Source organism: Nematolebias whitei, chromosome 3, assembly GCF_014905685.2.
Source record: "Nematolebias whitei isolate Nwh7 chromosome 3, NemWhi1, whole genome shotgun sequence".
NCBI classification, from domain to species: domain Eukaryota; kingdom Metazoa; phylum Chordata; class Actinopteri; order Cyprinodontiformes; family Rivulidae; genus Nematolebias; species Nematolebias whitei.
This window is the reverse complement of record NC_056500.1, coordinates 38,718,439-38,734,206: the sequence shown is the minus strand read 5'-3', so window position 1 is coordinate 38,734,206 and position 15,768 is coordinate 38,718,439. Positions and strand designations below refer to the sequence as shown.

The following is a 15,768-nucleotide window of genomic DNA, read 5'->3' as shown; positions in this document are numbered from 1 at the left end:
ACTCATCTGCCAGACTCGTCGAGCGGATTCTGTTTGCCAGTCCTGTCGTCCTGTTTCCTCCAGCCAGACCTGCTTTGTACATTCCGCCCGGCCCCTATCTCTGGAGCGCGTCGTGGATCCCCTTCTACCCTGGCTCCCGACGCCTACATCTGATCGCCGGAGGACTGCCATATATGTATATAAACCCCCTACACTGTATATAATAAACACTGTTTCTTCCTTTTAAAGATCTGAGTCTGCTTCGTTCTGGTCTTGTACCAATCTGGGTTCTGCTAGTCATTACACTCTGAACTGTTAGAAGGCTGAATTTGAATAGCTGACATTTACTGAAAGCAGAAAAAAAAACCAGTAGAAAGGATCTGTATAAGATGAAATAAGCAGAGAGAGGTTGAATAAATTACATCTAAAATTAGTTAAAAAAAAAAAGAATCTGAAAAAGCATGAACTTAGCAGACAGAGGCTAAAAGGAGATAAAATGTTTAATTTATTCAATAGAATCCCAAAAATGAGGGGAAAAAAGCAAACAAAAGGCTAAAATTAATTAAAAAAACAAACAAACTAAAAAGTAGCTGAAAGGGCAGGAAAAAATTTTAAATTGGCAGAAAAAAGCTGATAAATGAATGAAAAGATTAAATTAACCGAAAAATGCTGAAATGAGCAGTACAAGGATGTAAACAGCTCAAAAGGGTTTGAAGTGAGCTCCATTCATTTTCTATTAGGAAAAACATGACAGACAAAGCTAAATACTACAACAAGTGAAAGTTGCACAAATACCAGAAGTCACAGCAGGAATGTCCTGAAGGAGCTGAACAGTTTGATGCATGAATTACTGGAATAGAACAAAATATGTGGAATGGATTATGTTCAGAAAAACTTGCAGAAGAAAAGTGAATCTCTATAGAGAGAATGATTTAGAAACATTCCCACTATTGGCATTTTCTGTGAAAATCCCAGTAAGAATGCTGGTGGCTGAACATGTCTGCTGAAATTTCACGAAACTAAACTGATGAAGTTAAAATGATCTGAACAAAAGCTATAAAGCTTAAAAATTCTAAATTTTTGCTTTAGGTCAAAATTAGCTCAATGGTTGGTAAAAGCTAAAAATAACAACCAATATTTAAAAAGAATGAAGGGACCCCCTCCATTTGTGACCTGACCTACATCCATCTTTCCAGCAGAAAGTAGAAAGTTCATACTTCTTTCTAAGATTCATAAAACTAGACTTCTCCATAGTTAATAAGAAGTGAAGAAGTCTGTTCTTGCTGATGCAGTCGTGAGACGTTCTTTTTGGCATTGATGTTTTAGACTCCATAAGAAATCCCATATCAGAACTCCTGGGAAACACTTACCCTCAGGGTCTCAACTCCATTCTCTCTACAGATGTTTGCTTCTCTTATCATCAGCAGACATTTATTTTAATACAGACTGACAGACAATATGTTGTTTGGCATTCACAAATTTGTCACGAAAAGATCCCCATCTTTTCAGCTGGTGAGGGAACGTGTCTCTACGTTGTCCGGCTGAGGTGCACTCCCTCCTGGACTGCACAGCCACAAAGAGCTGCCTGTGTCTCACCTCTGTCCCCTTCGTGCCCTAAAGTTGTCCAATCTCCTTCCACAAGTTCTTGGATAGAATAGTAAAGATAGTTGTATTTTCTAACAGCCTTGGTCAGCTGCTGAAGATTACCTGCTTTTCCACATGAACACGCCCATAAAGTTCTGACCAGTAACACAATACGTGCATATCTAAGTGAGAAAAAGGTTCTGTGTGGACCTTGTGCACTGGCTCTCAGGAGCTCATGAGAGAACAAAATGACGTAATTGTCATGCAGCCACGTCAGTGAGAACATATTTTTTAACTTCTTGTGGAGTATACTGCTGAACAGCTGGGATCCAACATCAGACAGGAATGGGATAAGATCATTCTCCAAAAATGTAATCGGATCTCCTCAGTTCCTGGACATTTAGAGATCATTTATGAAGAAGAGGACATGTCTCACATGGCTTCCTCTCAAAGATTGAGATGTGTTACTGACCTATGAACCAATATTACTTACATGTGGTACTATTCCGTCCATTCATTCATTCATTCATTCATTCATTCATTCATTCATTCATTCATTCATTCATTCATTCATTCATTCATTCATTCATCTATTCATCCATAACAATACAATACAATTTGTCTGTCTGGTCATGGAGCTACTCTTTCTTAGTTTCAGCATTTGTTCTGATTGCTATGCTCCATTGTAAATCAAATATGGGTTTGTGAGAAATTATTGCCTTCTGTCGTTTTTTACTTTTTACACAATGTTCAGACTTTTTATGAAATTAATGTTGTATGTACTATCACATGTCATCTGGACAAGTTTCTTTAAGGGAGAAACATTTTGTCTTTCATCCAAAAGACTTCATCAGTCTGCGGCAAGCCAACCCAGATGTGTTCCTTAAACAGCCCTCACTGATGTGTTTCATGCCAACCTGTTGAATTCCCAGAAACCAGCTTCTAACACTAACAAAAAAGGGACCGCCCTTTGTATGTACTAGATCACAGATTTGTGTTGATTGCTGAAGTTTGTTATTATAGTTTACAATATTCATGAAACAATAAACAACAACAACCAACTGACAAGTTTTGATTATTGAAAGTTTTCTGATTTGATTGGCCACGGCCCACATGCTCTACGGTGCATTGCTGTGCTGTAACGCTCATCTCTTTCCAGTGTTGTCTTGATTAAGTCACTGGTTTCATTTGGGTCTGATGACAGCCTGCAGTCGTTAGGTATGTGAAAAGTACGTCAGTAAAATTTTCTCTGGGAAAATTTGTTGTCGTCTTCTGAGCTGCATTTGATTTTTAATTGTCATCATCCACGGAAAGAAAAACACATTTGAAAATAATTCAGATGTTGAGACGTATAGCTGCACGAAAATTCTCTGAACACCCTGGAGAACCGTTGACGTCCTCTTGCTGTGACAGTATAACACACTGTGGCCATTTGGCTGCAGAAACTAATAACCATTCATTCATTCATCACTAACTACAGAGACTCTTTGTGCTCTGAGTTGTTAACAAATCAGATAAATTCTCACTTGTGAGTACTTATATAATAATAATTCAGTGAGCCGGCAAACGTCTGATCTACACAGATGAGTAAACAACTGAACAGAAGCAAGGTGGAACTGAACCAGTCCGTGAGGACGGAGTTGTTTGTGTTTCTCAGAGTGCATCATAAAACACAATAAAAGGGACTGGTATTATCTCTGCTCTCATTATCTCCACACAAATGTTAAAACAAGCTTTCTTTTACCTTATCTCACCTCGTTGTTATTGTCACTACTAAAGGAGAAAGAGTAGTAGTGTTTTGGCTATGTGAGTGTGTTTGGTTGAGTGTTAGCAAAATATCCCATGAACCACTGGATGGCTTTCATTGAAACGCTCAGCAAGTAATGACCGCTTGTTCTACAACTGATTAACTTCTAAAGTCAGTCCTATTTAAAACGGCCACCACAGCTAACTGACTTTAAACCAACACAAAAACGGCTACAACTCAGTTTTACAGATATTGAGCTGAATTTGGGGTGGTAGTAGCTAAAAGTCATCTCAACGCAATCTTTAAGATTTGACAGTCTCTTGGGAGTAATCGTTATTTTCATGGTTTGGTCAAATCACGTATAAATCTGTTCCCACTCAGCATAATTATTTTACAGCAAAATGCACCTATCCATTATCACTATCCATCCAATGATCTTTATATTCCTTTATTTCTGCAGGTCCAAGGGTTAAATGCGGAAGGTGGGCTGCATGTAGTTTGGCAGTAAAGCTGAGCCCACCTGTCACCATTGTTTCCACTTTATGATATTTTCAAAATAAACTACAATGGCAGAAAGGGACAGTGGGACAGGTTTTTATTATAAGCCTGTCAAAAGGCTGTACTCTGGTAAAGTCTCTTTATAAAGAATGAAGGGACCCCCCCTCCATTTGTGACTTCTGACCTACATCCATCTTTCCAGCAGAAAGTAGAAAGTTCATACTTCTTTCTAAGATTCATAAAACTAGACTTCTCCATAGTTAATAAGAAGTGAAGAAGTCTGTTCTTGCTGATGCAGCCGTGAGACGTTCTTTTTGGCATTGATGTTTTAGACTCCATAAGAAATCCCATGGTAAAGTGGGAGTTTATGGTAAAGTTTATGGTAAAGTCTATAAACTTTCTCTTGTTCCGCCTATAACTTCTGATCCGCTCAAGATTATTGAACTCAACTTCATACACACAGATCATCACTAGACAGAGTATCACATGCACTTTCAATCTCCCCAGATTCAAGGTCAAGGTCACAAGTCAAGGTTAGTGTTAAAACAAGGTCTTTACCTGTCCAAGACATCACTATAGATTGTTGTATAATAGTTAGCTGATGGGTGTATAATGTGCCATATGCTGTACTCTTGTTATTTGGGGAAGGAGAGAGGTGGAGGATGTTAGGTGTTAATAAATAAAGGTTGAATGAATTAAATAAAAGCATGGTGACTGGAAAAGCACCGTTAGGAAACAACTTGGTGTGTCACTACCAGGGGCCAATGGAAAAACGACCAAAAACTGATTGTGACGGTCACATTAGTGCTTCAGATTCACCCATTTGAACTAGACTCTGAATATTAGAAATATTTCTGCCCATTACTACTTGATATAACCTCTATGAAAACTGTAGATTGTAAACTAACCACTTATTATTTCTTGTCATGCTATTATTCCTTACAATCTGATATTAATCTCATACTTGTCACTCTTTCTCCACTCCTCCCCTCACCAGTAAAGAAAAGGAGCGAAGCCTGTGTGTCCCAGACTTCCCAGAGCCGTCAGACGTCTACTGGCAGTACATTGATCTCCTGACCTTCATCCTGCTGTACGTGCTGCCGCTCGTCATCATCACCGCCTCCTACACTACAGTGGCCCGCCGGCTGTGGCGCCATAACGCCATCGGTGACACGACGACCGCCCAGCACGCCACTCAGAGGAGGAAGCGCCGCAGAACGTTGGCCATGCTGCTCCTGGTGGTGGGAGTGTTCGCCGTCTGTTGGTTCCCCCTCAACTGCTACGTGGTGCTGCTCTCGAGCCAGACCATCCACTCCTCCAACGCTCTGTACTTCTGCTTTCACTGGCTGGCCATGAGCTCCACCTGCTACAACCCGTTCATCTACTGCTGCCTGAACCCCACCTTCCGCCAGGAGCTGCGGCTCCTCTTCGACAGGTGCCGGTGGAGGCGGAGAGTGGCGGTTGGCCTGGAGCCGGAGCATCGCCCCGCGGTCGCCTGCGCTCCCTGCCACCGAGCCGCCTGGCCAGACAACCGCGAGTCCTCGAGGCCGAGCCACGCTCTGTCCCACCTGGGCCAGGGTTCTTTGCAGCAGAGCCACGCGTCGTCAAGCCACTCCCACAACCTGAAGGACGCGCACGTGCTGTTCATGGCCAGGCAGGCCCTCACAGGGAGAACAGACATCCTGTCAGTGGAGCCCATCGTGGCTGAGAGATAACCAGACGCAGCTGCTTCAGTTTCCCCTGGAAATTAAAGACCACATTTATAAAAGGAGCAGGCGTGGCTGAACCGGTGCAGGATTTTGACGGCAGCCGGTTGAAAGTGAAAACTTTCCTGAGCACGTTGAAATGGTGGTTCTGCTTCTCTATTAGAGGTTCAACAGCCTCACTGCCATTTAGGAGCCTTTTTCACTTCTGATGTCTTTGGTGATGCATTACATCTCCTGAAAACGTTCTCTGCTTTAAATGACGGTGAAATTATTCTCTCCACGAGGTCCGCTCAGCAGGACTTCCATTTAAAGCTTTATTGTTTCTGACTTTGTCCTGTTGCTGCTGTTTGAACTCCTTTTAGTTCTCTGTGCATCTAAATGCAAAACAGAGTCCTGAAACACATTTTTAATTATCATATTTATAAAAAGTTCTCCTGTAATTAGAGTCAATGATACAATGAATAATGATATGGATATGCCCTTGTAAATGCATTTTTATTTTTTATTTTTGTAAAGGCTTTCTTTCCAACAGGGTACACAAAAAATTCACAGCCGGAAAGCTGTCAAGACTTTTCATTATACAAGAAAAATATATTTTTTTTAGGTTTTACCAGAATTCACACAGTTTTTCTTCTTACAGCTTTTATTATGCAGCCGACAAAAAAAAAAAAAAAAAAAAAAGAACAAAATAATTAGAGCACATATGAACCTGCTGAAGATGAAATCTTTATATTTATTTAATCCATCCATTCTGCTGACTGTCCACGGTTCTTATTAACCAGGAGGCTTTGGGAGCATATGCAGTGAAATAACAATTTTAAGTAATTTTCAGTGTACAATCAACTCTTTCACCTTGGAGGCTCTTAATGGATTTTTTGGGGGGCTTGTTTAGGATAATCAACAGTCTTGTTGAAACCTTTGGAGCAAACCAGGCCTCTCGGTTACACTGCGACCACTTGGATCTTTACAGACTGAATGTATTCGTCACCAAATTGCTCTTGTTTCTGGCTCTGCTTTAAACAACGATCGACAATGAAACATGCATGTAGCTGCTGTGACTTCACCCCTTGGTGTGAGGACTAATGATGGTGAGGCCTTGGCTTTGCATCATCATTTTGTTTGAACTGTTCTCCTGCTGCCATGAAAGGTGAGTGATTGTGTAACTGTCCATGTGTGCGTGCTCATTAGTTCGCCTAATGAATAATTAATGAAACTCAAAGTAATCACCTGATGTCCAACCTTTTGGCCACCATCAAGATGGCTACCACAGCTAACTGACCATATGACAATAATTTAGTCAAATTTACAGATTTAGAACAGTTTTCTAATGTGGTAGTAGTTGACAGTCGTCTTGAACACATTCTATGAGCACCAACTGATTGAGCAATGTCTGTGTTTAATATTTTACCATTGACTGTCTTAAAGCAAAATATCTCATGAACCAATGAACAGATTTGAATGAAACTTCCAGGAAAAGCTTGTTAGGCGTTGATCTTTAGGTTAGTAATATTAGGAGTCAGTCATTTCCAAGATGGCTGCCACACACGTACCGAAAAGTCAGTTGATTTTTACAGATGTTGAGCTAAAAATTATTGTGGTAGTATCTGAGAGTCATCTAAATCAGACTCTGAGCTCTAAGAGACGAATAGTACTTGCTTAAAACTTTTTCATGCAAACCAGCAGGTGAAATGCACACCAAATGCTACTTTTTATTTAGTTTATTTTACCCTAGATGAGATATTTATTTCCATGTTTCCGACTGTGCAGGAAGTTGGCATTTTTTATTATCAATGTACTAAATATAACCATGAGTTTATTTGAACAAGCCACAACAGGACGATGACTGCTGGAAGTAGGTTCAACCGGTTCAATAACTGAGATCACAATATATCAGTTTCTGCACTCATTATTATACGTCTGTCAAAAGATGGATATACAGGTGCGGGTCATAAAATTAGAATATCATGAAAAAGCTGATTTATTTCAGTAATTCCATTCATAAAGTGAAACTTGTATATTCATTACACACAGACTGACATATTTCAAATGTTTATTTATTTTAATGTTGATTAAAACTGACAACTAATAAAAATCCAAAATTCAGTATCTTAGAAATTTTGAATATTACTTAAAACCAATAATAAAAAAGGATTTTTAGAAATGTTGACCAACTGAAAAGTATGAACATGAAAAGTATGAGCATGTACAGCACTCAGTACTTAGTTGGGGCTCCTTTTGGCTGGATTACTGCAGTAATGCGATGTGGCATGGAGTCGATCAGTCTGTGTCACTGCTCAGGTGTTATGAGAGCCCAGGTTGCTCTGATATACAGGTCCTTCTCAAAAAAATAGCATATTGTGATAAAGGTCATTTTCCATAATGTAATGATAAAAATGAAACTTTAATATATTTCAGATTCATTGCACACCAACTGAAATATTTCAGGTTTTTAATTGTTTTTAATTGTTTTAATACTGATGATTATGGCATACAGCTCATGAAAACCCAAAATGCCTGTCCCATGGATTCTGCACCTCTCTTCTCTTCCTCCAGACTCTTAGACCCTGATTTCCAAAGGAAATGCAACATTTACTTTCATCAGAGAACATAACTTTGGACCACTCAGCAGCAGTCCAGCCCTTTTTGTCTTTAACCCAGGCGAGATGGTTCAGATGCTGTCTCTTGTTCAAGAGCGGCTTGACACAAGGACTGTGACAGCTGAAACCCATGTCTTGCATACGTCTGTGCATGGTGGTTCTTGAAGCACTGACTCCAGCTGCACAATCTTTGTGAATCTCCCTCACATTTTGAAATAGGTTTTTGTTTCACCATCCTCTCCAGGGTGCAGTTATCTCTATTGCTTGTACACTTTTTATCTACAACATCTTTTCCTTCCCTTCACCTCTCTATTAACGTACTTGGACACAAAGCTCTGTGAACAGCCAGCCTCTTTAGCAATGACCTTTTGTGTCTTGCCCTCCTTGTGCAAGATGTCAATGGTTGTCTTTTGGACAACTGTCAAGTCAGCAGTCTTCCCCATGATTTTGTAGCCTACAGAACTGGACTGAGAGACCATTTAAAGGCCTTTGCAGGTGTTTTGAGTTAATCAGCTGATTAGAGTGTGGCACCAGGTGTCTTCAATACTGAAAACTCAAAACTGTGTACAAAGTTCCTAAATCAGAGCCCAGTTTTAACGTCCAGTACCTGGTCTCCATGTCGAAAATAACCGAAGATGTAACAAAAATGGATTTTATTGTTAAAATTTGGTCAACCCATTTAAATCTGCTTAGAGTCGATGTGAGGTTATGTACTAATGGTACCATACCAGTACTTAAAAATTCAGTGAGAACGTCATAATGGTATGGGGATCCAAAGTGTAGCCGTTGAGGCAGAGACTTGGAGGTAAAAACTTTATGAAAGTATTTAAAAAGGCTGACGAGGCAGCATAACATAGAAAAATACCAAAAGTAGGGCAGTGAAATTGTAATTTGACAAGATGGATTAAAGAAGTTGTGTTTATGCTGGAAGGAGTGATTGTTGAGTGATTACAGCTGCGCTGATTAGCAAATGAGGAGCAGTGATGAATGAGTCTGAGCCAGCGACTGCTGAAGAACTGCGAAATACATGAATGGAAACTTAATGACAAGAATGGAAAAAATAAGATGGAATAAAACAAACACAGAATATAAAGATAAACAAGAAAAACGACAAACCTGACTTCTGATAAGGAACAAATAAATGTATTAAGTCTGAACTCTTGTTGCAATGTCACATACTTTTATATTATTATATCTGACGAGCAAAGACAACATTGAGGTTTAGGTATTTAAACACTTTATGTCCAAAGGATATGTTTACCGCGGCTCACAGGGTCAAAAGTTATAAATACATATTTTTTTTAATTTAGTTTTATTGTAGCGATGCTGAATCCCATCCTTATAAAAGCACATAAACCAGGGTGAAACACTGAAAACATATCACCGTTAGTCAAACGCCTTGTATGCCTGAACATATACATGTGGCTCTGCTCAAAGAGAAAATCTGTAAATAATGTTCATGTTTTTTAATCCTGTGACCTAGAAAATAATTTTTATTTGTTTGCTTCTTTATAAAAAGAAAGATCTGAGTTATCTTGATCAAATAAAACCGTTGCTGCTTCATGTTGTTGTTTTTATAAAGATTTGTTGGAGAATGCCCAGCGTCTGAATGTGATCTTATCTTAAGATTCTCATTGTTGTTTGTTTTTAGGAGATAATACAGATTGTTTTTCATTATTTTACCTTCATAAATCATTTAGTTTGATACAAGAGAAATGACTCATTTCAGGATGTGCAGACAGCCAGACTTTATTGTTTCTTAACTTCTCTTAAGGCAGATGAAACAGGCACAGCATTATTAAAATATGAAAATATGCCCGCTTTATGCCTCATGGACATGTAGAAACCAAGGACCTGAGCTTCACAAGAAGAGTGTAATTTTAGGAGTTTTTACATTAGAATTTGGCACATAAAAAACAATTTAAATATATATTTTATTTTTTTAATCAAAAGTCTTTAACGTTTTGTTTTTCCAGTTTCTTTTTGTAAAAATGATTTTTCAGCACATCTCCGTGTATAAAATGTTTGCGGTGTGTTGACTTGTTTTATTTCTGTATGACCTCAGTGCTTTAACGCAGATTTCTTACTGGGATTATCATTGTTTGTATATGAAAACAGTTCTGGATTTTTCAGTTTAATGTTCTGCCTGCACGCTTGTGTAGTCTAAAATAACACACAGTCTTAAAAATAACTAAACAATTTGATTCGTGTTATTTATCAGAACAATTGTTTTGATTTTAAAGTATTTTCTGCTGGTGTATTGTCTTACTGTCTCGTGTTGGTTTCCTCTTTTTACACTGAAATACCTTTTTGACCAAATTTAATAAAAAATAAATATGTAGCTTCAAAGCTTAAAAAAAGTGTCAGTTGTGTCATACTTTTTAGATTAATCCAAAGAATCTAGAAGTCTGGTCAACAAGAACATTCACTGAGACAAAAAGAATCTGAAGAGACAAAGAGATAAAGAAGATAAAAAAACAAATCACTGATATTTATCAATTACTTTTGCTTTAATCATTTTGTCATGATTCTGTTGCAGTCAGCTGTCAAACCTGTTGTGGGTTTTGGTGGAAAAATTTGTAGTTTAACCCAAACATGTTTGGGTTCACAAACACTTCTCTGCTTGCTCTCGATGAGGACGGACGCATTTCCCTCCTGCTCCTGCCCTCTCTCCTGTTTGGCTCTTTGTCTTGTGATTCCTATCGGAGCCTCTCACTGCATATCATCTGAATTATAAATTATGGATCGGGTCAGCTGGTCTCTCAATGCAATTGATAATATTTTCTCAATGAGAAGACAGGGCGAAGGAGAGACCTCATGCCCTAAAGGGACACTTGCAGCTGCATATACTATGGATTCCTGGAGCCTGGAAGATGGTGTGTTTGTCTGTATTGTCCATTGAGGATGTTGAAGATCTGTACATAATTGGATTTATGATAACTGGATTTCTGCTCTTTAGTCAGCGGTTACCTGGTTTATCAACAAATGCAGAAAATGTCAGCAGCCATTCTGGCCTTGGTAAAGCTGCCCGGCTTGTATGAATGAATGTACCGAGCAATAAGCCCACTGACTCAGACGCTGCATGAGCTGAGCTGTAAGCTGGACACGATTTCTGAGAATTGCAGGCCACTTGTAGCTCCTGGGACTCACTGGTGGGAAGGAATCGAACTTGGAGGAGGCCGCAAGCTCTGTCTGGCAGTGTGACCACAAACTTTGTTTGGACTCGTCAGTGAGACGGCGGAGATGAAACTCAGTCCTCACCTCCTTCTACAGGTGTGCAGTGGAGAGCATCCTGTGCTCCAGCATCAGTGTGTGGCATGGAGGCTGCACAGCTGCAGAAAGAAAAGTTTTGCAGAGAGTGGTGAAGGCTGCACAGAAGATGTTGGAGTCAGTCTCCCCACCATCACAGACATCTACACCTTCAGATGCAGGAAGAGAGCCACCTGCATCATGAAGGACCCCACTCACCCAGAGCACACACTTTTTGCTCCACTCCCCTCAGGAAGGAGGTTAAGGAGCATTAAGTGTAGAACCACTAGACTGAGGAACAGCTTCTACCCTGAGGCTGTTAGCCACATGAATCTCTAACCAGAATAATCACTGTAAAAAATCAAATAATTTTGCTGCTGATCTATTTCATGTTGCTGCTGATCTGTTCCATGTTGCTGCTGATCTGCTCCATGTTGATGTGTTCATGCGTGCTCATCTGCTCACACAGACTCATGCTCATGTTCGTGCTGCTGTTCGAAGTAATGTTTTTATGCTATTAGTGCTTAGTGTATTTTTAGTTTATGTTTTTCTTAGTCCATATCTTAGATGTTATTCCTGTTTTTCTTATACATTTTATTGTTGGATGCAACTGGGACCCTGTGTACATAATTTTGCCCCACCACATGTACCACATGTGGTGCGAATGACAATAAAAAATCTCTGACTCTGACATACCAGTAGAACTTTGAAGGTAGACATCTGCTTGACCCAAAATATTTGCGTTATCTGAATTTGGCTTCCCACTTGGCCTTGAATTGGACAGCTATCTCAAACTCTCCTGGTTGTTAATGTGAACGAGAAGCTTTGCCCCCCCCCCCTCCCCTATCGTTCCCCTCCCGAGGACACCGGTGGATCTGTGTCAGAGTTGAACTGGCTGATAGACACTGTGCCATCTTTATCAGGACTATGGAACTTTCTGGCAGTCCACAGACAACTCACTGTCTTTGTTGGCCTCCTCATGCATAAATGTATTATGATGTCATTATGTTGCAGTTTATGTGCCAAGTCTTTTTTTTCCAAGTCTCACACTGTGTCCCAGCTAGGACATAGTGTGAGATGCTATTTTTTTAACCTCCCCCTCCCCGCTCGTGTTTTCTCTTTACTTTACTTTTGTCTGTCTGTCTAAAACAGGTCTCACTAGTAAATGAGTCTCCGAGGCTCAATGTGATTCATCTGTATAAATAAAGGTTGAATGAATGTGACATCCACCATGTCTGAATCTGCTAAACGTTGACCTTTGTGTGTGAAGTTTGCTTCGTCTCACTCCTAGGATGCTTTGGTTTCCTCTGAAAGGTGAAAAGTAAACATTTTGTGTAACTTGATGCCACGATTGCTTCATGTTTGGACTGGAAACCTCCTGGCAGCTCACTTGGACACCCCTGGCCTAACCTTTGATGCTTTATCCCAAACTAACAAAATATTGAATGTTAATGGTTTTTAAACCCTCAGCAGAAGAGATGAGTTTTAGCAGGTTTCCTGCCAATTTTCTGCAGACATGTAAATTATGCAACTAATACAAGAAGCACAACGCTTTAATTACATTTAGTCACTTCATTTACCCGACATCCAGCCTGACAGTGGGATCTTTCAGGATATATGCATGGCTTCAAACAAATATGGTGTGTCCGTTTGATAACAGTGAGAATAAAAAAAAAATACAGTTGAAGTCAAAGTATATAAAAAGACTTTGTTTTTATAAATAATAACATATCCAACAAACTGGCCCAATTTTAACACTCATTTTGAACTTCTATTACTTCAAAGTAGGATACTTATTTTTTTCAGTTCAGTGTTTTAATTTTTTTACTTAAAATTTTATAAACAATTTTTTCTTCTTTCCATAACTGTGTTTTTCTTTTGTCCTAAATTGTAAAAATATCAATAAAACTTAAAACTAATTATAGACGTTTAGTTTTATAATTTCACCCCCACTGGTTAAAACGCATTGCCCTCCAACAAACCTGAAGTTGCCCATGGGCCACCAGTTGATAATCCCAGTTGTAGCAGGTTTTGCGGTTCTGGACACATTTTCTTAGCAAAGGGGCAGAAATGTCCCTTTTGATGGAAACGTTCGCAGACTCTGGACTAGACGCTCTGTATAGGAGGGACTGAAACATTCAGCAGCCTCAGCATAGTCCTTAAATTCACATTCTGTCTCTGCTCAGTAACACGAGTGCTGCTCGGTTGAAAAAACGGGAACAAACTAAACAAACTGTGCAGCCACCATGCAATAAAAAGTAGGTAACATAACGTTCTCTCACAATGATATGTTTGAGAAAGAGTATGCTCACCATTAGCTTAGCAAAGATGAAGATTTTTGCCTCTTCCTCAACACTCTGTGCTCTAAACCTGGTGTCACAGCTGATAAAGGCCCTAACTTTTGATAAATACTTCACTTCAAAGTCGACTGCTCTATTCCTTTTGATGTCCAGGCCTGAGAACAACTATCTTAAAGTGTATTAAATTACTATTTATGTGTGGTGCTTTATGATGCAACCTAGAAGCAATGGCAAAGTGTTGGTAAAATGTGTTAATTATGCTAAAAAAAAAAACTGCATAGATCCTGAGGTTTTCACTGAAAATCAGCTAGTGTGACTGAAACAGCGAGTTTTGTGGAGTTCTGGGTAATATTACCATCTTTCAGAATGATTTAAATCACTAATGAGCAGCAACAATTTGACTGTTGACTGAGTGAAATGATTAATACAATCAGAGTTGACACCACACCTGGATCATGCTGAGCCTTTCAATCACCTTTTTGATGGAACACCATTCAGACAAAAGCCTCGGAGCCCAGCTGAAACTGACAGACCATTTAGCTTTTGGTCTGCTAGTGAATAAAAACTACATCAGTTGCAATTATTCTCCTCAGCAATGTTTAACAAAGCTTTTTACAGCAGATGAAACTTAAGGAAGCCAACCATGTGTAGCGTTTCTATAATATAAAATGTTTACATGAAACAAGCGATACAACATTTGTTGTTGAGATGAGTGTTTATTTAGACTGTAATAGAACAAGGAATGCAAGAAAACCTTTATTTTCCTGCAAGATATTCAAGTGGGTAGAAGTTACACTGTGAAAAAGAACAGAGGGAAGTTTTTGTATTGTTTGCTAGTCCAAGGTGGAGCATGATGACATAGCCTAGAGTGTGGATGGAGCAACTTTGTCCACCACCAGGAGCAGTGGAGGAACCAGGGGGTGGTCAGTGGTGACCTTGATCACCAAAGAATAATCTTCAGCCACCCCAAACAGTTGAGGAAACTATACCTTTAAGCTCTATCTATCCATCCATCCATCCATCCATCCACCCACCCACCCACCTACCTACCTACCCATCCATCCATCCATCCATATGTTGGTGGCTATCTTGGATTTTATCGTGGTAGCCAAATATTTTGATAGTGACCTTTTGGTAGAGAAAAAAAGTATTTCTAAATTTTGACGTCTAGTTGTAGCCATATACCAACGTGGAAGTCTGCATGTTGCTTATTTTTGAAGTTATTCAGCTCACAAAGTTTCCATACTGTATATACCTGTACAAACATGGTGACAGGCAGCCGTCTTGGATTTTGACATGGCAGCCCAAGTTTTGATAAAGATCTTTCTTACGTCTATACACACCAAAATAGAAGTTGGTGCCACACTTATTTTTCAAGTTGTCATGCTCACAAGATGGACAGATGGACAGTATTTCCAAATCCCCTCTTTGCTGCATGATGGGCAAACTTAAGTACAACCAAGCTTTTTTTTTCTTTGAGCTGTAAAACAAATTATATGAAAGAAATTAATCTATTTTACTTAAATGGTTTCGTTTACAAAAGACATTTGAGCAGTGATAGAGTCATCACCAGGCCTCACGGTGGAGCAGTACTTAGAGCTATTGCCTTAGAGCGAAAAGGTCACAAGTTCGACTCCTGGCCTGAGCCTTTTTGAGTGGAGTTCACCCAACATGTAGGATTTTGCTTGAGTTTTCTACAGGTACTCGTTTCCTCACAAAGACCAAAAACATGCCTGTTAGTTTCTTTTGTCCCTATAGCTGTAAGAGAGAGAGGGAATGGTTGTCTCTGTGTCCCTGTGATGGACTGAAGACCTGTCCACGGTGTCCCCTGCCTCTTACACAGTAACTGCTAGATATGGGCACCAGCTCGCAGTGACCTCAAAAAAGCTAAGCAGGTAAAGAAAAAGGATGAATAGATGGACATAGTGAACTTCATCTCAACCATCTGATCTGTGTGAATGCTTCATATCCCATCAGTCACGATTCAGGCTCGTATGAGCTGAGTAAATCACTGATGTTGTTCAGAGCTTGGTGAAACCTGATAAACGACCTGAAAAGAAATGTGAAGTTAGGTGTTGTCTTTTTGACACTTAGATGACTGAAAGGTG

At 39.5% G+C, this 15,768-nt stretch overlaps 1 protein-coding gene across 1 annotated transcript in view; it reads left to right on the top strand.

Annotated features, from left to right (window-relative positions):
- Positions 1-5,523, top strand: part of gpr83 (G protein-coupled receptor 83) — an 81,076-nt gene extending 75,553 nt beyond the window's left edge. The window contains exon 4 of the mRNA XM_037698249.1: positions 4,806-5,523. Within this exon, the coding sequence (XP_037554177.1) occupies positions 4,806-5,523 (718 nt within the window). The remainder of the gene's footprint in view (positions 1-4,805) is intronic.
- The last annotated feature ends 10,245 nt before the right edge of the window (positions 5,524-15,768 follow it).